At 24.8% G+C, this 27052-nt stretch overlaps 1 protein-coding gene across 6 annotated transcripts in view; it reads right to left on the minus strand.

The window, feature by feature from the left end:
- The window catches only part of LOC129611049 (longitudinals lacking protein, isoforms A/B/D/L), a 115886-nt gene that overhangs the window by 50895 nt on the left and 37939 nt on the right, over nt 1-27052 (minus strand). The window contains exon 6 of one of the 6 annotated variants that reach the window (XM_055523970.1): nt 1-542. This exon is cut by the window's left edge and continues 516 nt beyond it. The exons of the other annotated variants lie outside the window; for them this stretch is intronic. Coding sequence (XP_055379945.1) covers nt 1-542 — 542 coding nt within the window. The remainder of the gene's footprint in view (nt 543-27052) is intronic. 6 annotated transcript variants of the gene reach the window in all.

The raw sequence follows: 27052 nt of genomic DNA on the forward strand, positions 1-27052 counted from the left end.
ATGATTTGTTACACCTAAGAAATTTTGTAATTGTTGTAACGAATTTGCTGCTGCAACTGCAGCCACTGACACTTGATTTGCTGTTGCAGAAGTGGCTTCTGATGCAATATTTGAATTATTTTTCTTATTATTGCTATTACTAAGATTAATTTGATCATTATTGTTGTTACTTTTAGCATTATTTTGCAGTTGATGTTGTGAAGAAGACGATATTGGTGACGTTACTGATGATGACATGATCAAGTTTTGCGTAGAAACTGCATAACATCCATGGCATTGTTCTAAGTTACATGAATTTGATGCATTGTTACAACATTTGTATAATTTTCTAATTGTTATCTCGGGTTCATAAATTAATGACGCTATCGAAGAAGTTGGTGAAGTTTGGCCACATCTTGCATTATTTGTTGTGTCATTATTATTATTATGATTATTATTACTATGTCCAGTCATTGCAGCAGCAATTGAGGATGAAGAGAAGCCACCATAATCTAATCCTAAATCAGTTCGTGTTGGTAAATTGTACAAAATTGTCCTTAGATCTGAAAAATTTTTTTATTAAGGAAATACTATTTTGGTTTTTGGTTTATGGTATTTTTTGGTTGTTTGCTTGCTTACTTTTGTTAAAATCATAAAAAAAATCTAAAATATAAGATTTAAATATGAATATTATGCCTATGATGACTTTTATTTGATTATCTCTATTCTTAATAATTTATGGTTTAATATTAAAAATATATTTTATTTTAAACACAAAACACCAGTTTTTTCTATAAAATAAAATATATGGGATTTCATATCATTATGTTTTAAAAGAGCAATAAACAAATTAGAAAAATTATATGCATATATGTATATTTATTTATATATAGACAAAGCGTGAAAAATTAAAATTTTTGTAAATGTTAAAATTAAAAAAAAAACACCTTCATCAAAAACAATAATACAGAAAATCTTATATAAACTTCATATTTTAAAAATAAAACTCTTATTTCATTTTAATTCTTCCTTTAATTGATATACGACCATTGTACGTATACGACGTAAATAGCTATTAAATTCTTATTATGTAGAAATTGAAATATAGATATGAAAAGTTAATACAAATAGTAGTATAAAACTACCAAATTAATAAATTTGTACAAAATAACATAAACGGGAATAAATGATTTTTGAATAAAAATTTACGAAAAAATATATAAAAACTTTATTGCTAACAAAAAATTATCAACATTATAATATGTATATTACGCTTTTTATCTATTAAAAATCGAAAATGTTGTATTTTCACGTTTTTTTTATTTATAAAAAAAAAATAAAGTGAAATATTGATGTACATAATGTTATAATATGTCATAAAATTTCTATATAAAGCTTATATTAATATTTTTATAAAGTACATTGAATTAAAAATATTTAATTACGTTAATGAAATAATTATTTAAAATAATTTCATAGAAATTACTTTCATTAACGTAGTTTTAATATTAAAATACAACTGGTTTAAAAAAATATACGTGAATTAAAAACAGTAAACAAGCGTTAAATAGGAACCGATCACCTCCATTTTACTAAAACAATCTTATAGTTCGATAATTTTTTTTACAAAGTTCATGAAATTTTAATTATATAAAACAAATATTCTATTATCTTTAACTTAAACTCAATTTTTTCAAAGCGTTATAATATATTTGATAAAACGAATATGAACTATATGTATCAGTCTTAAAATTATCATTTGATTTCAAAGTTTTATTTGTTTACAATTTCTTCCTTTTAGAATGTAATACTATAAACTTATTACACTTATTTTAACACATATGCTTAACTTAAATATAAAAAAAAATAAAGTTTGTACTACAGTTTCATGAATCACAAAAAATTTTCTCAGTCTATTATTATTTATTATTAAAAATTTTCGATTCGTCTATTTTTTCTTCCTTTTCCATAATTGTATTTTGATTATTGACGCCGCCAACGCCACCATTATTGGCCGTATTGAATTTTTCCATTGCAGTATATAATTGATTAGCATTTTTAAACCATGGATCTAAACGCAATCGTATTGCAGTTTTATAATCTTCAAATAAATTTCGATGTTTATTACGAACATGATCTTTTATACTATTCTTGCGACGAAATAATTTCCAGCAATATGGACATCTTATTTCACGACCACATTCTTTTTTATAATGATGAAGGGCGTCTGACTCACGTGTATACACAACTTCGCAATTTGGACAAACATAACGATCCAGAGATGGATTATACAATGATATTGATGCTCTAGAGGTATTTGGTACAACAACTGAAGAATTTGGTTTTATTAATATTCCTTTAGTCAAATGTTGTTGCTGGTTCTGTTGTTGTTGACCAAATTTTAGCTGCTGCTGTAATTTAATTGACGTCTCATTAAATTGTGATTGTTCATCATCGTCAGTTGTAAGTGACTTTTTTACATAATGCAAAAATGGAAACCCATTATTTTGAAATTCTGTGAAAAAACAAAATGAAATGGTATGATAAAGATGATGAAGACGACGAAATTTCAAAAATAATTAAAATACAAACACGCTATATGTATATAGTGCCTGTGCATATTAATGAATATACACTAATTTGTTGAATTAAAAATTTTGAAATATTTAAATTTTAAACAAATTTTGTTCAAAAATATCAATTAATATTTATCCAAATAGTAAACAAAAATTAATTATTGAGATGAAAAATGCGATTCCTTCTCTTCGGACAGAGAAAGAATGGACACAAAATCTACATATATTCATATAAAAAATTTTTATTATTTTAATAGAAAATTTGTTTACATTATTTTAATTTTATACTAAAATTTATACAAATTTGTTTTTTTTGTAAAGATTTTTGGTTATAATTTATAATTCGATATTTCCGAACAAGGTTAAGAACAAAGGTACAAAATAACTTTTAAAATCTTATATTATAAATTAAAATATAGCTCAGAAAAGTTGAAATATTTAAACTTAAATCGCGTTTCTCTTAATCGCGTGCAAACACTTTTTATTTATGTTTGAATAAACTTTTTTGACATAAAGTAAATTTTAATGATTTAAAAAAAACAAAATAAATATTGTTAGTCTACTATAAAGTAAAATAGAAATAAATAACCGTTCTTGTATTAATAAATAAATTTTGTCTATATGGTTAGGTATTTTAATTCGTTAACAAAAATATTACTGTAATAACAAATGAATCTATACTTAAATTGTACAAAAAAAATTTTCCCCTGGAATACATTTTTAAAAATTAAAACGAAATTTAAATATTAATTTTATATTTTATTTCATTTGCATAATATATACATATACAATAATATATATATATATATATATATACATACATATATTACTTTATATAAATTTAAATAAAAGCTTTACTAATTTCTCAAACCAATGTAAATACTTATAGATACATGTATGTACTTATTATACTAAGATATACAATTAAATTACATAATGCATAATTTATTCTAAACCATTATAATTGTAAGTTTAAATTTTAGTGACGAAGTTTCAAAAATTTAATGGTTCATTATAAGAAAAAACTAATTTTATAAGAACATACCATAAAAAAATTAATAATGACATTTAAATTTTTATAGCTTAATCAGCATTAATTCATCTTTATCCGATTTATTTCATGATTCTGTATAAATTAAATATAAAACTCAATATATTCTACAATATTTTAAAATGTAACTGTAATTTTAATAGCATCAATTCATGTTAATGCCAGAAATTACAGAAAAAACACAATTTTGTTCCTCATGATAGTAACAGAATTTGATCAGTGAAAATCAAACTCAATTATATACTAACAAAACAATGACAATAAAAGTATATATTAAATAATTTTTCTTAGTTATTTAAATTATTTAATTAACAACTTCATTAATAGCTTTGTGTAAAAATATAATGTTAATAATACAACATGTTTATAATTATTACAAATAAAATCATAACTACACAAATATCTGGTTATGGCACCTTAGGCTTTCTTACAAATTTCTGTTGCATTAACTTATTAAGTAATTCACAAAACTACATATACATTATTTATATATATATATATATATATACATTCCATACACATTATGGAATATATACATATATGTATAGATATGAACGTAAAATAGATAAAAATACATTCAATATAAATACATTTTTTGGCTTGGTATTTATTAAAAATTAAACTTTAAAATTTATTTCAAATCAAATGCTTTGACCACATTACTTCTACACAAAAAAAACAAATATTATTGATTCAGCAATATAAAAACAATATTTTGTGAAAAACTATGCATACATTTTTATAATAGAAAAATATAACTATATTTTATTGTTACCAAATTTTTAAGTTAAAAAATGCTGCCAATTTTGTTTTATATTCGAGTCAAATTCAAATAAACTGATTTTCTGTTGTAATAATATATTATATTGTTTTATAAATAAAATAAAAAAGTTGTCTTAAATAAAGTATATAAAAATTTATAGCTTTTTTTAAATAATATAATTTCCTTTTTATTATTATATCATTATTGTAATATTTTATGTACTATAAATTAGAGTAAATATTTTTTGTACAAGACGAATATATAAGTTTTTTTTATCATAAATTTATAATATATTTTACAAACTAATTCTAATTTTATTCATTTTCTGAGCAAATCACATATATTTTGCCATGTTTATTATGATTTGTTTTTAACATATTACAATTATCATTATCATTGTTGGTGTTATGTGCCGAACTGTTAATATTAATATTATTGTCGTTAAGATTATTATTAGTATTATTAATATTATTATTGCTATTATTTGTATTGCGACTAGAATAACGACTTGCGATATCAGGATGTCGTTTTCTAACGTGTTGTAATAAATGATCAGCACGTTTTGTACGATGACCACAAACAGAACATACCATTGTTTTACCTTTACCACATTCATGTCGCAAATGACGTCGTAACGTACCAGAACGTCTATAAATTCGAAAACATTGTGGACATGTATAACTTTGTTCATCATTATCGGTAATTAAATTTGTAGGACTATTATGATTCAAGATATTTGTGGATGATGATGATGATATTGTATTTCCAATCAAATTTAAGCCAGCTGAAGGCATCATCATTAAATCATAATTTAAATATCCTGGATTTTTTTTAATATTTTTTACACGTAAATTATGATTAAATGGAGTAAAAATGGTTATGAAAAATAAACAAAAAAAAGAGAAAGATAATAGTATTGTGTTTTTTAATTTTTTATTATACGTGATACAAAAATAAGTTATTTGATAGACGGCGAAAAAACATATGAAATGAGTTTAACACTGTTGTAAAAGTTTTGTATTGATAATGTTAAAATAAAAAAATACTTATTTTTTGAATTCCAATATAGTTATTAAAATTATATTGTAATAGGAACAGAATGGTATAGATATTAATAAGTACCTACATAATTCTATTATGCACACAAAACGTAGACATATCAAAACATCTTTTCCAACAGAGTGACTCAATTTCAGTGTGCACACATTTCAATGTGTCATTAAAATATATAAAAGTAAAATTAAAATATTAGCATACCATATGTTCAAAATTTCTTATACTTATTTTAAAGTAAAATTTATTATTGACACTTATATTTTTGCTTGAAAGTTAAAAAATTAATTTTCTTTTATATTATATAATGTACAAAAAATTTGAATATTCGTTTATTATATAATATAAATATAAATTTGCACCTTTTCCTAATAATTATACAATTTCCGGTATTAGGAAACTATGATTAAAAGTATTGAATAAATTTTAATATCGTTTTTAAGAAATAAAACAAAATTCAAAGAATTTAACGGTTGTTTAGAATTACAAAACAAAGTAGCTATTAATATGCAAAAAAAAATATAATATACATATATGCATGTACTTATATATATAATATATAAACATATACATAACATTTTAAAAATTGATGTTAGACAAAATTAAAATATTTTAGTTAATATTTTCAAACAATAAAGTATACATATTCATTATTAGTTATTAATATAAAGTAAAAAAAACATTTTTATATATTGTATATATAAAACAAGTTGGCTTTCTAGGACTACTATATAAAATGAAATCAAAAAAGATATATGTACGTTAATTACTTAAATGATGCACTTCATACGAACAAGTCGTTATGTCGTTTAATTTTATTTTCCGAAATTCAAAATATACTTAAAGAAAAATAAAAAAAAAAGATCAGGAATCAAAATTCAATTGTTCAATTCCCGAAACCAAAGAAAATAAGCATTATGTTGTTTATGTTATAAATTTTAATTTTAAAAATAAAAATAAAATTTCATAGAAAACAAAATTAAACTAATAATTTAAAGGATTTCTGAAGTAAGGTTTGTATTTAAACGTAATTATATTTTGATAACAGTTTCAGTAAAACCAAATAAATTTTATACCATTTTTGCATAATTTTATATAACATGCAGATGTAAAAATTTGGTGTTCTCAAAATCCACTAATTTAAAAAATATTTAATTCCATATTTGAAATCGAGTATAGCATAACTAATTTTGCTTTTGTTAAGAATTCAAGAGTAGAAACAACCATTTCCGGGAAGAACAAATATTTGTTTCTGCGAGAAGTTTTCATGTTTTCCTTTTCATGCAAAAAAAAAGTTCTTCCACATCCACAAAAAAAAAGAAAAAATCTACAATTTTGACGCTTAATTGACTTTTTTTAAACGTTTAAGACTTTAAACTTTGACTGAAAGTAAAAACGCAGTAGAGTATTCGTAAACTCAGACATCTCAGATTTTGTAAAATTTGACGTTTAAGAGTTTACCATTATTACTCATTATTTAATTTGATTAAAAATCGAAAATCTTTGATTTTGAACACCTTATTTTCATTTTCACATAGCAATTTCATATTGCAGGTCAAAACAATATTGAACATTTTTAAATAATATATTTGAATTTCATGTAAGATGAAATGAAATTCAGAAACACAAATGCTCATGTCGCAAAAGTTTTAATTCAAAATTAAATTTTATTTTTTGAACGTTTTGAAATAGTGAAAACTTTTCTATATATATTCTATTAGTTAAATACGCAGAAGTAATTCATCAGTAGAGAAGTCATTAAATTATTAAAAACGATGCAATGCATTGAAAACAAATGGAATAGCTTTGTAAGACTAATTAAAAAAAAACTTCCATTAATTACATTTTAAGAAAACTCCAATTCTAGAAAAAGTCTAGAACAGCACTTGTCGAATGATGATGTACTATCATATATTATCATGTTATCGACACTGAAATCCTATTTAATTATCATTATCAATTATAATATCGTGTTTATAATTATTATATCTTTTAAAACTGTAGTAAATTTACTTTCTTTTGCTCTCTCATTTTCACTAGGGTTTAATCAAAAATCTTCAATGAAACTTAAACTATTTGATTGTTTTTTCTGGTATAATTCTTTAATCAAAACGAGTCAACATAAATAAAGCAAATTAGAAGTACCACACAATATTTACAAATGTTAAAATATTGCTCTTATACCTTAAAAATTTGTCTTCCTTTTACATAATCATCCTACATATTAATTCCACATTATTCTTATTCTATTTTTGTTATAATTTAAAAAATTTTAGCAAAAATAGAAATTAAATTTTAATTTAAATTAAAACAATTAAACTTTAGGTAAATAAATTATTTTATAACTGGATGTTCAAGCTTGCAAAATCATATTTTATAAACACCTCAATAAAAATTTCCAATATTATCGTTTCAAACTGCTGAATCCAAGTGCAATATGAATATTTAATCTGAATAAACTAATCAAATGAAACTAGTCAATCAGCCTACATTTGCATAAAATTCTATTAAAATATATAAAACCTTAAATTATCAATTAAATTTTTAAGAAAAATGTTTAAAAATTTTTATATATTTGTTCTAATTTTTAGAACGTAGCCGTTTGTTAAATAATTTTCTTAACATTTATATCAAGTCGAAATCCCATATCGTTCATCAACTTCTAATTAATATAAATTTAAATCTAAATGAAATATAATATAAAGAATTTCTTTTAATATAAAGAAATCTTTTAACATAAAGGATTAATCACATAAAAAAATATATTTCGTAATTCGCTATAAATATTTCATAATTTCTGGGAATTTTTATTTTAACTAATTTTTTCCATTCCAAAATGGGTATGTTCGATCCATTCACTTGGATGTAATTTTTTAATGTGCTGCGTTAATAAATATTTACGTTTTCTACTCGCCATACAATACGGACATACATAATTTGTTTTATACTTTGCATTAATGCATTCATATTTTATGTGACGATTATATGATCCTTTATTTGTATACTTTTTTAAACAATTTGGACATGATTTTACCCACCCGGGAATACCAATGATATTATTACATCTTTTTGTTAGATCAATAGTTGGCGGCGAGTCCACAATCAAATTAAAATCGGCATAATAGTCTATAAAAAACATGAAAGCAAAAAAAAACATTGTTCTTCTATAATCTTAAAATAATTTGTAATGTTTAATGAAATCGTTTTTATATTGTTATTAATTATGAGTGTCGCACATATAAAGTGAAACGGTAAGTTCGATGAGAAATATTTATTTAAAACATTATTTACTTTATGATGAAAACGAACATAATACAACTAGGTATGCAAAAAACAAAATAAAATGATCAACAGTTGTACAACAAAAAGGGGATGGTATAATATTAATTAGCAATTCAAAATTCTTCGTTATTAAAGTAGCTATAAAACTACTTTTTATTTTTTAATTTAACTCCCTTTTTAATTTTTAGTTTGGCAGTTTTATAAAACAGAGTCTGTTTTCCTATTAATTCTGTCCGAACTTGTCTAAAATATTTCATTTGAAATTCATATTATTTTCATCTAAAGATTTTTCTTGCCGTTACTTAATCGTGAATTATACATACAAATATCACTCTAATCACAAAATATGTATATTTAAATAAAAACAGTTTTATGAATTGTGTTCTATCTATGTACAGTTAAAAAATTAAATAGTTTGTAGCGTCGAAAATACAAATATTTTTAAGATCAAACTTACAATTATTCATTTCTCAATTTCAAACAATTGCAAATTTTTAAAAGAAAGTCCTTCTGCTGAAAAAATTCCCTTTAAAAATCGCAACTAATTGGGTGCAATAATAATTTTGTGAAGTTTTAAATCTAAAATATCAAAACTGTTCTAAATATCTTGTATAATAAGGGGGGTTTCGTTTATTCATTTGTAGAATAGTTCTAACTTGTAGTACGTTCGAAAATTCATGCTACGTAAACTGAAAATGTAGATCGTTCGGAAATTACTGTCTGCAATAAAGTGCATTCGGAAATTCAATCTGCAATAAAGAAATGTTAGAAATGTAGCGCAAATCTCTAGTATTAATTTTGTCGGTGCTTCATGATTTTTTTTTTTTTAAATTTAGAATTCAAAAAAAAATTTTAATTTCAAAATGTCATATATTCAGATATTGAAGGGTTATTAAAGTAAGTTTTCTTTAAGTTTTCAAATCTTGTTAAAATTTCCTTATTTTGCAGCAAATTGGGAGGCGAAAAGTATTGGGATACAATTTCATAAAGTTTTTGCATACTGTTTAACGCTGCAATTTAGAAATTTTACTTCTAATGTAGAACTTTCAGAGCAGCGTGCATAAACGAAAACCTCCTAAAATTTTTGGCTGCAATTTTCGACTGGACTGCGAAGAAATTTCCAAGTTCTCGAACTTTATTATCAAACGGAGAGCAAATTCATTATTAAGTTCAAGTTGAATCATCGTAAATAAGTACGGATTTGTTCTTTGCATGCCGTATATCGGGCTTATTAGAAACAGAAAATCCTTTTTCATTCATTTATTAAACTTGAATTCCAAAAAACCAAAGTGTTCTGAATTATCTAATTTACTTCCGTATTTTTATAAAAATATATTTCATCGTAGATAAGTACGGATTTCTTTTTACATACTGTATATCTGGTTTATGGAAAAAGATATTTCTTTTTCATTCATTTATTAAACTTACTTCCAAAAAATCAAAGTGTTCCGATTAATTATATTTACTTGCATATTTTAATAAAAAAAAAACATGTATAAAATTAACCACATGTATTTTTTTATTTTCAATTTGTTTCATTGAGCAGAGCAGTAATGCTAAATTATTTAGATAGGCGTGACTTCAAAATTCCCCAAAAGGTTTTGGCACGGTGTAAATGCGGTTTTACCGCCGATTAGATCTATGTCTGATTAGAAAAAAATGCTAAAGGTTTTGCTAAATTTCAAAAAAATATGTACATACGTATATTTAGTTTAGCAATTTTTAAAGGTAGCTAGGTAGATTATTTGAAAAAAAAAAAAACACTAAAAAATTAACGTTTATTTCGGAAAATTCTAGTTTCTAATTGGTTATTTCTGTTAAAATATAAATATGTACATACATATACAGGGTGATTCATTAACGAATGCAATTAGACCCCATCACTTAAGAAACTAAAAAAGAATCCACATGCTACTTTTTTCATAGCAAAAAAATTACGAACAGCTAATTCTCTACAATTTATTCTATTTGAATAAAATTCCTAAAACTCAATTTTCTTCTTAAAATTATTACTGATTTTTTGTACAATTAGAATCTTGTTATTCCGAAAACACAAAAAATACAAAATCAAATATTATATTGATTTTAAGTTCTTTATTAGTCTTTTGGAAAGCTTTTTGAGTGAAACTCCTATCAGCTTTACAACGGACGCTATAAGCAAAAACAAAAATGTCTAAGAACTTTAAGGATGCTACAATTTTCGAACAAGTTGTTTTGCTACGAAAGATTTATGGTTTATGACTCAGTTATGATTTATCAAACATGCTTTATATTAAGATCTATGTTAGAACTCAATTTTCGAAAATCCCTTTGTATAATATTGCACTAATCACAGAATCGCCATGTACATATATATATAAAGATATGACATGATGAATAAATAACATAGGAAATAATGGGAAAGTAATCAAAAATGTGCATCAATACAACGTCGATGCAAACAAAAGTTGCTGATGCTATACCGATGTGATGCGCTTACCTTGCTGATGCGATTAATGACATTTTGGACACTTTCTAGATTATATGTTTCTTGGCGTTTATTTTGAAAAGTTTTGTGGTAAAGTATTAAAATTATAAACAACTGAAAATCTATTAAAAAAAACTTTTTTAATTTCAATTAAGCTTGGTAGATTTTAATATAATGGAACATTTAAAAATATTAACACCGTACATAAAGAAATAATTAACTTTGTTAGTTATTGAGTTACAATAATAATTATTTACTTCTTAGCTTTGATTTAAAAAACTTCGCATCAATACAACATAACAAAAATAGATGCACAGCTAATTAAATATGGTGCGCATACGATGCGTATTTGTGACACCAAACTTTAAAGTATTACCGTATTGATGCATTTTCGTACATGACTTTTACATGATTACTTTCCGATTATACCCAAAGTATACACTCAAAATTGAACCCATTTTGGAAGTCAGGGATAATATGCTCACAGTTATTAGTAAATTAGTAAACTTAGTGCCAAATTATATACATATGCATAACTTTCTCATATGAATTATTGATATGGAAATTAGGATAAAGCGAATATTCTATTTCTTAGTTCCTCTGTTTAATATAACATATTTATTTTACTATTTTCAACTTTCATTATAATTTTCATTAACTTTAATATTGAAAGATATGAGACATCTTTTTTAGTTCTCGTCAAACTTAATCTTTTATTTTGTATATTAAGTCATGATTTTTATACTCATATACATAAACCAAATCTAATTGAGAAATGAGAATTTTAATTCTTTTTTTTTCTCCTAATGAAAAAAACAGAAATTAACTGACTTCAAGCTCCAAATTTTGTTTTAATTTTAGATTCATAATATTGCTAAAAATTTGGGCCAACAAACATATTTTTCAAAAAAAAATATGTTTTGTATTTTTTATACATTAATCAGCTGTATAAAATACATTTACGTAACATTTACGTAATGAGAGTTATGCCACTTATTCACTCTGAAAGAGTAAAATGAGTTTAAAAGGTACATATGTTATCTGAAATAGAAATTATTTGGAAAATAAAAGGCTTCAGAATCATGTTTTTATATTTTTTAATTTATTTTTTACATCCAATCTAACAATAATGTTATTAATACATATTTTCAATTGTTTTTGTTTTTAGTACATATGCATAAATTAATTTAGAATTAATTTCAAAAATGAGTTGAAATAAAATATATACATACTCATATGAATATGTACATATATATTTTTTCTTTTGTTTTAGCCACTTAAAAATAATTCAAATTGTTTGCTTTTTTCCCAAAAAAAATCATTACAAAATATTAGTTGTAGAAATTAACACTTACAACATTTTTAAATAATAATACTGATTGCGTAAAAAGAATTTAAAAAAGTTAACATCAAAATATTTATAAAAAAAAAAAATCATAACAGTAACCCAATAATATCCTTCCTAACGAATAAAACGAAAAAAAGAAATTGTCATAATTTTCTTTTACTTTGTAATTCTTTTTTAATGATTAATTTTAAAGTAACTGCTTAAAAATTATTTGATTTTCCAACTTATTTTCAATAAAAATTAAAGCTGTGTTGGGAAAATAGAAGATTACTTTTCGTAAACAAAACTTACATAACATATATGTTCTTCTTTGACCATTAGAAACAGTTTACTATATTTTTTAATATTCACAAAAAAGTTTACTTTTTTGTGAATATTTTAAAGGTGTAATCGATAATGTAAAATGCGGATAGATATTCCAGTTAACAAAAGCGTTATAGTTTTAAATATTATCAACCATTTTCTACATTAGTAGTGCAACCAATAATAAAAAAAAAAATAAATGTCACATAATTATTAATGACAATCACCGGCCTTACCGTTAAATTTTTTTGGCATTTTTGTAATAAAAAAAATTTAATTGCTGATTTTGTTTTTTAATGAAAATGGAAAATTTTGAAGAGGATAAGTAATATTAATTTATGAAATATTCAAAATCAAAAATAATTTGCTGCTAAAGCAGTTGTGTTGACTTTAATTTAAATTCAAAGTCTACCGAAGGACGTTTCGAACTTTAAGTAAAATAAAAAATTTAAAAAAAGTAAGAAAAAAATAATAAATAAAATACTTGTAGCTGTAGTTTCGAAGAAGAACTATCTTTGTGAATAAAATTTTAAGAAAAAATTAATAAAAGGAGTTTCAAAAACAGAAATACGAACCAAATAGAAATTTCATAATTAAGTTGTTTTACAGAAAACAGGAGATTTCTCCAAACATTTAAATTATAACAAACGCGTTCCTAAATACATTTGCTTAAATGCCACTTTTAAGTATAACATTTAATAGCAACAAACTAATAAAACGAGGAAAAAATCGGGGACCCTTTAAAATCATACATGTATGTATTAGTGTGTTAACGTCGAGTGATGGAACAAATTCTAGCTTTAAAAAGAAGTCATAAATTCTAGAAGATGAATACTAGTGTAGTGTTTTCTCCATTCTTTCACACAAAGAAAAAGAAACTGTCTTAAAAAATGGCACGAAATAAAAATCACTGTTGACTGTTTTCGTAAATTTTGTTAGCTCGGAAAATAATTTGAGTTTAGTGACCAAATAAAAAATTAGTAAGTATATGCCACTCACAAATGGAATATTTTTTTCTTAATTATGAAAAATTTGACTTTGAACCAAAGTATAATTCCTAAAATGTTGTTGATGTGTCAATAATAAGTTCTGAAACGTTTCGTTTCTTAACAACATGCTGCCACAATAAATGAAAATTTGCATCAATTTCCTATTTAAGTTACGAAATATCAATCACTTTTTTCTAGGGCTATTGTTTTTCTCAGAGCTATAAATTTTTACCTAACTTTTTAAGGAAAACTCTTTTGGTTTTGAAAAGCAAAAAAAAACCTGAGGCCTTCTGAATTATCATAAGAGAACATAAATCTGAATACAAAAAATTAAAATTTTGTAGGCTTATTATGTATGGCGATTTCAACAAAACATATGGCGAAACGACACTCAAAAGTGGATTTTAAACATTATTAGAAAATTAATGACGTTCAAATAAAAAAAAAAACAACATATAAACAGTTCACGTATCCTATCTAAAGTAGGAAATAAATCAGTTAAAGTTAAGTGAATCATTACAAATATTTAATTTTTTTTAACTTAACTATACATTCTTTTATACCAGAAAAATTCGAAACTTCTTTGCAATTTAATGCTTCCAAATGTCTGGTCAAATTACCCTTACTACTGTAAGATTTACCATAATTTATGCACTTGAATGAGATCGGTTCCACTTCAAAACATTTTAATTTGTGTCTTTTCAAATGAGCATTATTACTGTAGCATTTTCTATAATTTATGCATTTATATGAACGCGGGTTTAATCCAGAACATATTATTTTGTTTGTTTTTCAATGGTTGATAATTTTTCCGAAATATAATTTTTTTTTTTTTTTTATTGGTGTGAAAAGAAAACTTCCTTTTATTCGGAATAAAATACTCTTTGAAGAGAAGAAAATCAGCTTTGATAAAGTGCGTATGTAGCGCACGAAATATATTAGTGAAAAATAAAAAGTATTTTATTCTGAATAAAAGGAAGTTTTCTTTTCACACCAATAAAAAAAAAAAAAAAAAAATATTATTTTGTGTTTTTCTAAATTAATTTTATTGATAGAAAATTTTCCACAATTTCTGCATTTTAACGAAACTGACTCTGGTACAGAGCATATAAATTTATGTCGTTCCAAATTAGCTTTCTTATTATAATATTTGCCGCAATTGGTGCACTTGAATGAAATCGGTTCTAGTACATTACATATTAGAATAGGTTTTTTTTAGAATGTGTGTTTCTGCCGCATTTTGATTTGTTCTTGCGATTTGATATATTTCTATAGTAAAGATACATATATATTTTGTAATTATTTAATTCTAAAACTAACTAATTGGAAAATATTTTCATATTTCAATCTTGTACAATTTTTTTCGAAAATTGATTTCATATTTAATTTTACAGTGAAGTTTATTTTTTATTAAGAATTGTCACAACAAAAAAAAACATATATTTGAAAATTGAAATCTTTTACGCAGTTGTTCGAAAACTAGCGAAACGTAAAGCTTTTTGAAAATATTGTTAGTATTTGTTTTTCTTTATAACTATGCGAATTAAATAATCCATTTTCTTTTTTAATGTAGACGATATAGAAGTACAGCGTTTTTGATAATTCAGTTCTTAGAACAAAATGTGCCGTATGTTTGACAATATTAGAGCAGTAAAGTACTTTGTGTTTCCTCGAACTTTTTTGTTTTAAAAAGTATTTTAAAAACTTATTAAATACTTTTCTTATTGATTACTGCACTTATTAAATTATTAATTACTGCACAAAACTTATTAAATACTGCACGTGCTGTCAGAATGTGTTTGAAAATGTGGCACTTTATTTGCAGTTTGTTTTGTAACTGTAACTGCACATTAAGATTTTCAAGATATACGTGCAACAACTCAGTTTTGATTTTACTGGAAACTATTTTGTAGTTAAAAAAAAAATCGGATTTTCTTATTACTTTAACAAAAAAATTAATTTTAATTTATATTTCAATTAACTGCATATAATAAAGTATTTAATTTTGTAGTTTCATTTTTGAAACTTTAAAAAACATTCATGACAATCTTAGAATTTTCGCTACTTAAAAAAACTTTTTATGCTAATGTCAAATTTGTAGTTTTTGCAGCTGCGTCTTTTTGGTGTGTAAGTTATTTAAGTTCCAAGTTATTGATAATACATATTGTATTAACAAAAACAACCGTATTTTAGAAGTAGCTTTTCCCTACTTACACCAACAAAAAAAAAAGCAATGAAAAGGTAAAATTTACAATATGTATATCATATTTCAAAATGTATATGAAAAGCTCTTGACATTGTACACTATTCTAAAATACATCTAATGCACAACAAAAGAATAGCGTGTAGCGAAAAAATTGATACTATTTTTTGTAAATATCTGGATATTTTTGTATTAAATGTTACAAATTTCGAGTTTTTGAAATCTATTAGGTGAATCTTTTGTCTACTTTCATTATAATACTATGTTTTCTTCTTTGTTTTTTATTTTATATATTTTTTATTGTTTTTAATTTGAGATGTATTTTTTAAATCATTTAATTATTTTTAATAAAACATATTTTATTATTTATTTTTTGCAAACTATTAAAATTGAAATCGATTCTGTTGTTTATAATCATATTCTTCAAAACATTCGTTTAGGAGTATTTCAGAAAAGTATTCAAATAAGTTTTGAAAATATTTCTCAAAACAAAAAAATTCGAGGAAACACAGAGGTAAGCACAGCCAATGATTAAAATTAAATTATTAAAAGATTTATTAGAAGCTAATTTATAAAAACAAAGAACGTATAATGTGTACGTAATCAAGTTTGTTCATAAACATCGCTAACTTATCACAAAAATATTTACATTATCTTTGCTAGCACAATTAAATCACCCGTACTTTTTAGCACTTTTCCAAAAAAATTTTGAAAAAAGTGCTTATTAGTTTCAATCTGTCCGTTTGTCCGTGGTCTGTTTACAAAAGTTCTACACCCTTGAAGATAGAAAGTTGAAATTTTATATGTGCAAAGATCTTTACTAAAAACTTATTTTCCTAGAACAAAATTTTTACCTATCTCACCCTCTTTAAAGGTTATACCAATCTCACCCCCTTTAAAAGTAAAATTTGAATTTTTGACGCTTTATATTTCCGAAACCGCAAGCCTTTTCAAATTTCTATAAACGCAAAAAGCTAACGGTAAATTCCATAACATTAAAAAAGATAATTCTTTTCTTAACTCACGCAATTAACTCTTAAAATCGAGCATTATGTTAACCCCTCTTTAAATTAATTTTTACTTTATTTCAAAGACTGCATAAATCGTTCATTCTAAATATATGAAATCCTAGAAATAGTTTCTTATATGAACAAAAAAAATTTTAATAGTAGTAGACATACGTAGATTGTTTTTAAAAACAGTATGTATTTGAAAAACAGTATTTGTTGAAGGGAAAAGTGCTGCAATACAAACCATTGGTTTTACCCAACTTTATTTTGACTAGGTTTTGCAGTTTAGTTTCACATTTTTAAAATGTCTTCATCTGGTCCGATTGGAAATCAATTAAAGTAAGAAAACATAGTTTCAATAAAATTTCTTATAACGTGTTTTAAAATTTATTTAAATTTAATTATTTAGAGAATTACTAGAATAATTTTTTTTTTGTTAACAACATTTTTTGTTCATGAACGCAATACTGCAAATAGTAGTAGCAAAGTTTTTATACAACACTGTCAAAATATATTGTGTATGTTATCATATTATTGTTTTGTAATATTGTGTTAAACAAAATGCCGACAGTATTTAAACCGTATTAAAACTTTTTATACTACGTTTTAAATGTCACAGACACTATTATGCTAGTTTTTTATGTAACTTAATTAATTCAGTGCAATGATGAATTTTCGCAAAAATCCATACGCACTGACCCAAGATCGGAAGACTTTTTTTAAATTGGATACAGTTTTTGGTTTAAGTTATATTGAATGACGAACTTTGTTTGTTAACGATTATAATTTTTCTATCATTTTATACAGTAAATAGAAGACTGATTTGTTGTTTTCAATTCGAAACAATAGTTTCAGTAATAGTAAAGCGTTATAAGAAAAAAAAGTTTCTATACAATTTTAATCTTTCAAAACTTTTTTAATTTTCTATTTTTTTTTTACCAATTCTTGATATTCCGTAAAAATGAACTGTTTTTGTATGAATATATTTATCATTACTTTTTATGTATGTATGTATAAACAGGGAGCATCGGTAAGATGACAAATAATTTCAGGGATGATTTTTTAATAAATTTTCAGCCAAAATCATTATGCGTGCTGAGTTGCACATTCACCGTGACTTCAATAAATGTTGTTTAAAAAGTTTAAGTTCGGTATAAATACGATTGTACCACCGTCCCAGATCTTTCTATACCATTACGTTGTAAAAAAAACTGCTAAAGCTTTTGATTCATTTTGAAATACAATTTTTACAATATTAATACATATTTCGACGTTTGTTTGAAAATTTCAATGTAAAATTCTGTGCAAATGTTAATTTTTAACAAATGTTAACCATTAAAAGCATAGCATTTTTATGCTGCATTTTAGGAAAAGTACTTAATAAGGCTCTGAATATACATACTATTTTACTTACGTAATTGATTATTTGTAGCAACCTTTATATGACGTGTATAAGAAAAGTGTGCTTGGTTTTTCCGCTACCTATGGGAGATAAAGAAAATGTTAAACAAACAAAAATTCTAGAAATTTATAGTATTTAAAAAAAAAAATTAAAAATTCTGAATATGACGACCTTTAACTCAAAAGTTATGACTCAAATCAATTTGATTGTAACACCAAAAATAGAGAACAATCAAACGCCTGTAAAACCAGCTCCCGATTGTTACTCTATGCAGCATGGTTCCGGAGTTATAAGATTTTATATATATGCAAGAAAAATATGGTACCTTGCTTTTCAAAAGGGTGTAGCTCGAAAACGAGTATATCTGCACCTCCCATAATTTTTTGCTGCAAATTGATCAGAGAATCATTCCTGAAATAATTTGCCACCTTATGCGAAACACCCTGTATATCACAAATGAATAATAATTTCAAGTAACAAACAGTAAAAAAGAAAAATTGATCACAAAAAAACAAGAAATTTGTTTTGACACCTTTAATCTTTTATAATTTGATTGATCAATTCGTTCCGTGGATATGGTGAAAAATGTAAAATCGGTCCGCAAATCCGTTTTCGAGCCCTGATCTTTAAGTTTATTGATCTTTAAATTTATAAGTTCATTGTTTTAATACGAAGGATTCAAATATTATATTTGAATTAAATTTGAATCGGTTATTTCTCTTTATAGACGCAAAAATGTATATTTGGCCCGTAGTAAACGTCTAGTTTCTTCCAAAAGTTAGGAGTTCGACCCTAACGAAAAGTTAGGAGCCGGTCGAGCGAAGCCTGATATATACCAAAAGTTGATCAATCCGTGCCATGGTTGAAATAAACTTACATACAGATCGATAGGTTGCTAAAAATAGTATACATACACTTCCCTACTATGGAGAAGTGCATTCCCAGCGAAAACTCGATATGCAAAATTTGTTGCCATCACACAACCTACCTATTGTATACACAATATGGTCGGTAAAAATTGAAGTGAAGTCAAAAATTGTAAGTAAGTGAAGTATACAAATACTTAAATTTTAATATATATACTCGTACATACATATATAAACATAATTCATGAAAAATAAAATTAAAAATTTTCCAATTTTTAATTTTTTAAAAATTTTTAATTTTTTAAAGTTTAAGTACATTTTACAGAATGAATTCTACCTTATCCAAAAATTTGTCCTTTTTTTTCTTCTTACTCTTTTCGGTTTACCTATATAATCCAGTTGTATTTTGTGTTCTTTAACAAATGATTCAGTTTGAGTTTCAATCTTACATGTCATTGGTTCAAAGTTATCTACAATTTAATCCAATTAATACATTGCGATAATGTGTTTTAACATATTTTTTTTTAAATTTTACAAATGTATATTCTCAAAATACATTTTACTACAATTTGCACTACTATTGAAAATATATTTTTACAAATAAGCAAATTTAAGTTAGTATTATATAGCATAATATTATAGTACAAATCCAATTTGTCATTATTTTTATACCTATCATTTTTATAGGAAACATACATATCGTCGGCAAAACTGTGATACCACGTAAGTGCAAATATTTCCAAAAGTACTTTACCAATTTTCTGTTTAGGAAATGTCAAACAATCCATCTTTTAAATTTATGAAAATATGAAAATTATTTAAAGAATATGTAATTATTTATTAGTTTTTACTGTTTCGTAAATTTTAAAGATTGACTGTTTGAGATTTCATAAACAGAAAATTGATAAAGTACTTTTGGAAATATTTGCACTTACGAGGTATCACAGTTTTGCCGACGATATGTATGTATGTGTTTGATTACTATGATTGAAATAAAAAATGCTGCTACATTATACTGAAGAACACATTTTATATACAATATTACATATTTGTGTTAATAAACAAATGTTGCTAATCAATTTTGTTCATAAACATTACTAATCTATCACAAAAATATCTAAATTATCATGACTAGCGTAGTTAAATCAGCTGTATTTTTTTTTACTAGTTTTTGCCTTTTGATTTTACATTTTTAATTGTTAATTATTGTACTTGAAAAGAACAAAATTTCTTTTTGTTTCAGCTTTCTTTTTTTGTTTTTCTTAATTTTTATTTTTCCTGAAAAATATAGTTCTTTCCACTATTCGGCCCAAAATAAAAAAAATTTTTTTGTTAACAATTTTTGTTCATGAACACAATACTGCAAATTCAAAATAGCAAAAGTTTTTATACAACTGTCAAAAACATATTGCGTTTGTGTCACATTATCGTTTTGCAGTATTGTGTATGAAAATCTCTAATAATCTCGCGATATATAGCATTTTCAGATTAGATTAACCATTTTGCGAATTAAATTAACCTTTTTGCGAATTGAATTATACCATTTGCGAAATTGAACTAATCCTTTTACGAAATAAATTAAACTTTTTTCTTTGAAATTAAACCCTTTTCAAATAAAATTAAACCTTAAAACAAGATGTGAAAATCATGAAAAAGAAAATCAATAAAATTTAAACGACTTATTAAAAAAATCATATTTTTCATATTTGTGCACGTAATATTATACGAGTATGTGTATATATATTTGGGGACATATGTATGTATGTAATTAAATTACATTAATTTAAATTTTACATTTATCTTTACATAAAATAAAAAATAATTAATATCCATAATTTTACATGTAATTAAAATGCATTAATGTAAAGTTTACATTTAAAAGATTTTAATATATGAATATTCGTTTTGAAAAGTTAGAAATGGACATGAATAACCTACTCTAATCTTTCAAAAATAAAATATCGTAAAACTTTTTTAATTTTAATAAGAACAGTGATCGATATTAACTAAACTACTTATTGAGAAAATCAGAATTTATATAATGAATTTCTCAGACTTCATAAAATAACTTGTACTTATTAAAATTAGCTAATAACATTTGTTAAAAATTAACTTATAACATCAAAAAAACGTGGTATTTAAACTAGTTCAATCATTTTTGATATAATTATTAGGAAAAGCACTTGTAAGTTAAGGGATTTGTTCGGAATCATCAAATAAAAGTTGTACGACTTTGTCGAAAAAAAATTAAAGTTCAATTTAATTTTTTATACAATGTATGCTTTTTGTTTTTAAACACATTGTGTTATATTACATTTGAAAACTTAAAAATCTTGATTTCATTTGAAATCTTGATTTTATTTCATTCCATTGCTTACTCTAAAGCAAATTTTTTTTTTCAATTTACTTTAATTTAATAAATTGAACATAATAAATCGTCCAATTTTTTTGTTGGTATTTTAGAAGATGATACAATGTGTCTGATGTACGTTATAGATGCAATTTCGAAGAAATTATCCAAAATATTTTTGCATCAATATAATATAACACTGATTTTCTCAACATGTAGTTTTTTTTGCTTTTCTTAATTTTTTTTCCGATCACTTTTCTTATCAAAATTAAAAAGGTTTTACGGTTATTTTATTTTTGAAAGGTTAGAGTAGGTTTATTCAAGTCCATTTCTAACTTTTCAAATCAAAAACTCATATATTGAAATCTTTTAAATGTAAATTTTACATTAATGCATTTTAATTACATGTAAAATTATGGATATTAATTATTTCTTATTTTATCTAAGAATAAATGTAAAATTTAAATTAATGTAATTTAATTACATATGTACATACATATGCCCCCAAATATTATATATTATATACTCGTATAATATTACGTGCACAAATATGAAAAACATGATTTTTTTAATAAGTCGTTTAAATTTTATTGGTTTTCATTTTCATGATTTTCACATATTTTTTTTAGGTTTCATTTTATTTGAAAAAGGTTTAATTTAAAAAAAAAAATTTAATTTATTTCGCACACAAACAATTAAACCATTTGCAAATTAATTCATTTGCATTAAGTTACAAATTCATCTGATTACGGTAGTAATGAAATCAACAAAAAAAAAAAAAAACAATTAAGGATCAAAAGATTTTGATTACCGACGGCTCTAATCCATTGGATTTGCGAAATGGAGTGTAAGCCAGTACATTAATTTTTTCAAGTAAGTTAGTTACAAACACTTTATTTTATTCACAGATTTATAAACTATTACAGACTTCCAAAGGAGGCCTTTGTATATTTACTGAATATATTCGAGGGAAAAACGAGTACCCGTAAAAGGCGTTTTCTGTAATGAAATTTCCAATTCTTCAAATTTATAAATACTTTTACGCTTAAAATAAAAAATAATTTATATATATCATGATTTAATTTATATATAAAATTTATTATTTTTTATGATTTTGTTAAATTGTTTTATTTTAACTTGCATTTCTGGTGTATCCTTCTTGCTTGTCACTTGTTAAATACTTTTCGACAAAAAACGTCGCTACAACATATCTCGTATCAGAACGACAACTGGAATATGGCTCAAACACATTTTCCCGCTATTCCCCGACAAGTGTCACTGCGATCGCCGCTCAGAATATCAAATTCAAGCAGTAATGACAATTGTCGCTCTACTTCGACAACTAGAATAAGGCTCACTGTGTTTATGAAAAGGCCTATTATTGTTTTGCAGCATGTTCAGTAGTTCATGTAGTTCATTAAACAAAAAAAAGGATTTAGCAAACGAACAGCACTGTCCTGGTAAGGCCACCACGTAAGGAAAATAACTATAATTTTCCTTTTATGGTTTTTATAAAAAAAATGTATAGAGTTGATGTGAAAAAAAAAATTATCCCCGTTCTTTTATATTTGAGTGATTATATGTACATCTAAAAATACCTTAAAATATTTTTAACGTATATAAAAAAATTTTGGAATATTATTTTAATGTTTGCAAAAAAAATTGTACATTCAAAAAAGTATGAATTCAAAATTAATTTTATTAAAAATATATTTCCTAAAATTTATAGAAAATCAATCGATACAGACTTTCCTCATTGCCATTTAATAGCGTACTGAGTTAAACTATGAAAGAAAAATACAAATAAATTTTAAATTGAAAAATTTTCATAGGGTAAACATAAGCATATTTTCTTTTTATCACAAAACTTTATTAAAAACATGTTAATATTCAAGAAAATATTGGGTATTTTAAATATTACTATTAAACTCAGAAATAAGAAAATATCTTCGAAATGATTGAAAACTCAGCCAAAATGGGATGTTTGATAAAAAAAAAATACCTTCTAATATCGTATGTCTCAATTGCTAAAACATTGTTAAAATTTTGTTTATATGCTACAAATTATTTCAAGTTGAAAAAAATCATAGTATAGAAATAATAATTAGTTGTTATTGGGTACATTTTTGTATATCTTATATGTAAATCTTATATGTAATTATTTATCATTTAACCATTAAATCAACCCAAATAAAAATTTTTAGTTATTAAAAATTAACTATAATTATTTTTAAGATTTTAGTTGTAAGAGTAAAAGAAAAAATAAATGCCTTTAATTGTTCAATTTTCCTATAATATATGAAAAGAAAAATAAATTATTAAGCAAACGGAAATAACCTACTTCTTAAATAGTTTTTTCAAACTAAAAAGTAATTTCAACAGAAAATAAATAAATGAAAAACATGCGAATTATATCGAAGTTGATCCTCGATTGAAGCAGTTCCGAAAAAAATTTTTAATGTGTTGACCTTATACTTACCAGGGCAATGTAATCAGTTTAAATAAAGTTGGGTCAAACCAATGGTTTGTATTGTAGCAATTTTCCCTTCAACAAGTGAAAATTCTGCTTTTAAATACAGTCTATGTATACCTATCACACTATTAAAATTATTTTCATTCATTTACAAAAGTATTTCTAGGATTGCATATATTTAAGATGAACGATTTATGCAGTCTTTGAAATAAAGCAAAAATTAATATAAAGTGGGGTTAACATAATGCTTGATTTTAAGGTTTAATTGTGTGAGTTAAGAAAAATAATTATATTTTTTAATGTCATTGAATTTACCGTTAGCATTTTGTCTTTATAGAAATTTGAAAAAGCTTGTAGTTTCGAAAATATAAGGTGTCAAGAATTCAAATTTTACAAATTTCAAGAGGTGATAACTTGAGAGGGGGTGGAGATGGAAAAAAAATTTCTTCTAACGAAATGAACTATTTCTTAATGTCTAAAAGACCCTAAAATTTCATGCTTCTACAGGTTGGGGTCTAGAAGAAAAACGAAATCAAAAATTTGGAAACAAAAGACTTTAGATAACGGTAAATTTGAACGGCCATTTTGTTTTTCTAAAGTTTAACTATAGTACACCGCGCTAGGGAAAGCAAGCCTCTACCTTTCTGCGTTTGCAAAATTTCAAAAATGCAAAATTTTGTTCTACGGAAATGAGTTTCTAGTAAAGATCTATGTACGTATTCAATTTCAGCTTTTTATCTTCAAGGGTGTAGAAGAAGACGGACGGACGGACGGACGGACGGACGGACGGACGGACGGACGGACGGACGGACGGACGGACGGACGGACGGACGGACGGACGGACGGACGGACGGACGGACGGACGGACGGACGGACGGACGGACGGACGGACGGACGGACGGACGGACGGACGGACGGACGGACGGGCGGACGGAGGGAGGGACAGAGTGAAACTAATAAGCATTTTTTTTCAAAAATTTTTTGGAAAAGTTCTAAAAATGTAATTGGCAAAGGGATTTTTAACTTTAAAATGTCGGACTTTGAAGACTTACAAAAGTAAATTGTTTAAATTTTGAAGTTAATTTGAAATTTATCTATTTTATTTTTCATTTATGCCCTGAAATAATTGCGTTTTCAACAAAGTGGAAATAAATCCGCGCTCCATTCCTTTTTAATTTTATATTTGAATTTGATTAATTAAATGAGCTTAAGTTAAGCTTCATTGAAACAAATGAGCTTAAATTAAGTTTCATTGAAACAAATATTTAAAAAAGGCCATTTTTCGGCCATTTAGGGGGGGGGGAGGGGGAGATGGATAAAAATTTTCTTCTACGGAAATAAGTTTCTAGTTAAGATCTATGTACATATAAAATTTCAGATTTCTATCTTCAAGGGTATAGAAGTTTTGTAAACATGTCCATGAACAGTTAAACTAATAAGCACTTTGGAAAAGTGCTAAAAAAATGGATGGGATTGAAAAAATCGATTTTCAAGGTCAGACAAAAAATTTAATTGTCAAAATGAAAAAATTTTTTTTTGGTAGAAATTTACTTAAGTAAAACGAGGAAAACGACGTTATGCAAATTAGTGGTATGAAAAATGAACGAAATGCCGTATACCGACGGGACGTAAATCAAAGGATACCTGTACTGAAAAATTTAAAACATAATTTAATTCCTCTCATTAAAACAAAACTAATAGAAAATATTGGAATTTAACTGATTTTAGATAAACATTAGTATGAACATTTTTTCTGTTTATTTTCCTGGTAAGTATGTAGCTGGTACCGATGAAAATTTAGTTTATTACACATCAGAAATGATTTAAAATCTATGTTCAGGTCGGATTTACTACAATTTGCTTGGTGTCCAAAGATTATATTATCGGAGACTTGAATTTAGGGTTGCCTGCCTGCAACCCTAAATTCAAATCTCCGATAATTGAATTAGGGTTGCCTACCTGCAATATTTTTGTTGAATATTTTTAACGACCTTGTTAAATTGAATATTTTAAACGACCTTGTTACATCAATAAATTTGATTTAATTCATCCACCAAATTCTACTTATATTCCGTTTAATGAAAACCATCTATGTTTGATCTTTTCTTAACGCCGATTGAGGCACCTTTAAGAAAATGTTAACTAATAAAACTAAAGATAAAATAAATTGCGATTCAATTATCAATTATTAACCATCCCTAGATAACCTGGTAAGTGAATTAAACCCATATATCCACATTGCTATTCAATGAAATGACCCTAAGAAACAGCAAAAACTAGATGTAAATAAAAGCCCATTTGAGATATTTGATTTAAATAATTTACGAAATAGTGCTACACAGAAGTGGACGAGAAAGAAACAGATTATTTATAAAGCACAAATAAAACATTTTGCAACACCTCATACAAAGCCAATTGAATTTTCTACGTAATAATAAATGGAACGATACATTATCTAAACTTACAAAAGGATCTAAAACCTTTTAAAAAATAGCCAAAATTGTAAAGAGTGAAAAATGAAGCTTGCCAGCCCTAAAGCAAAACGACAAAACATACTTCTGAAGCATCATTTTACGAGAAATTAATTTAGTTTCCTTGATAATAACAGCAATATTAAAAATTTAGTTTATGAAACGATTAAAAATATTGAAAATTAGGATGTATCAATAAGTAATAACGCTAAAATTGAAGACTAAGAAGTATTACTTACAATTAAAGGATTAGAAACGGAAAGTCTCCCGGCGCCGATATCCTTAATATTTGCATTAAAAATTTGCCGAAAGTTGTAATTACCCATCTCTTCCAAATCTTTAATTCTTATTTTAGATTAAGCTATTGCCTAGTAGGAAGGAACTAAAAATTATCGATATTACGAAATCTTGCAAGCGTCCTGATTTCGGCGACAATTATCAGTCTGCTCTGTACCTTTTCAAAAAT

This window comes from Condylostylus longicornis, unplaced genomic scaffold, assembly GCF_029603195.1.
Source record: "Condylostylus longicornis isolate FDR11 unplaced genomic scaffold, ASM2960319v2 ptg000048l, whole genome shotgun sequence".
Classification (NCBI taxonomy): Eukaryota; Metazoa; Arthropoda; class Insecta; order Diptera; family Dolichopodidae; genus Condylostylus; species Condylostylus longicornis.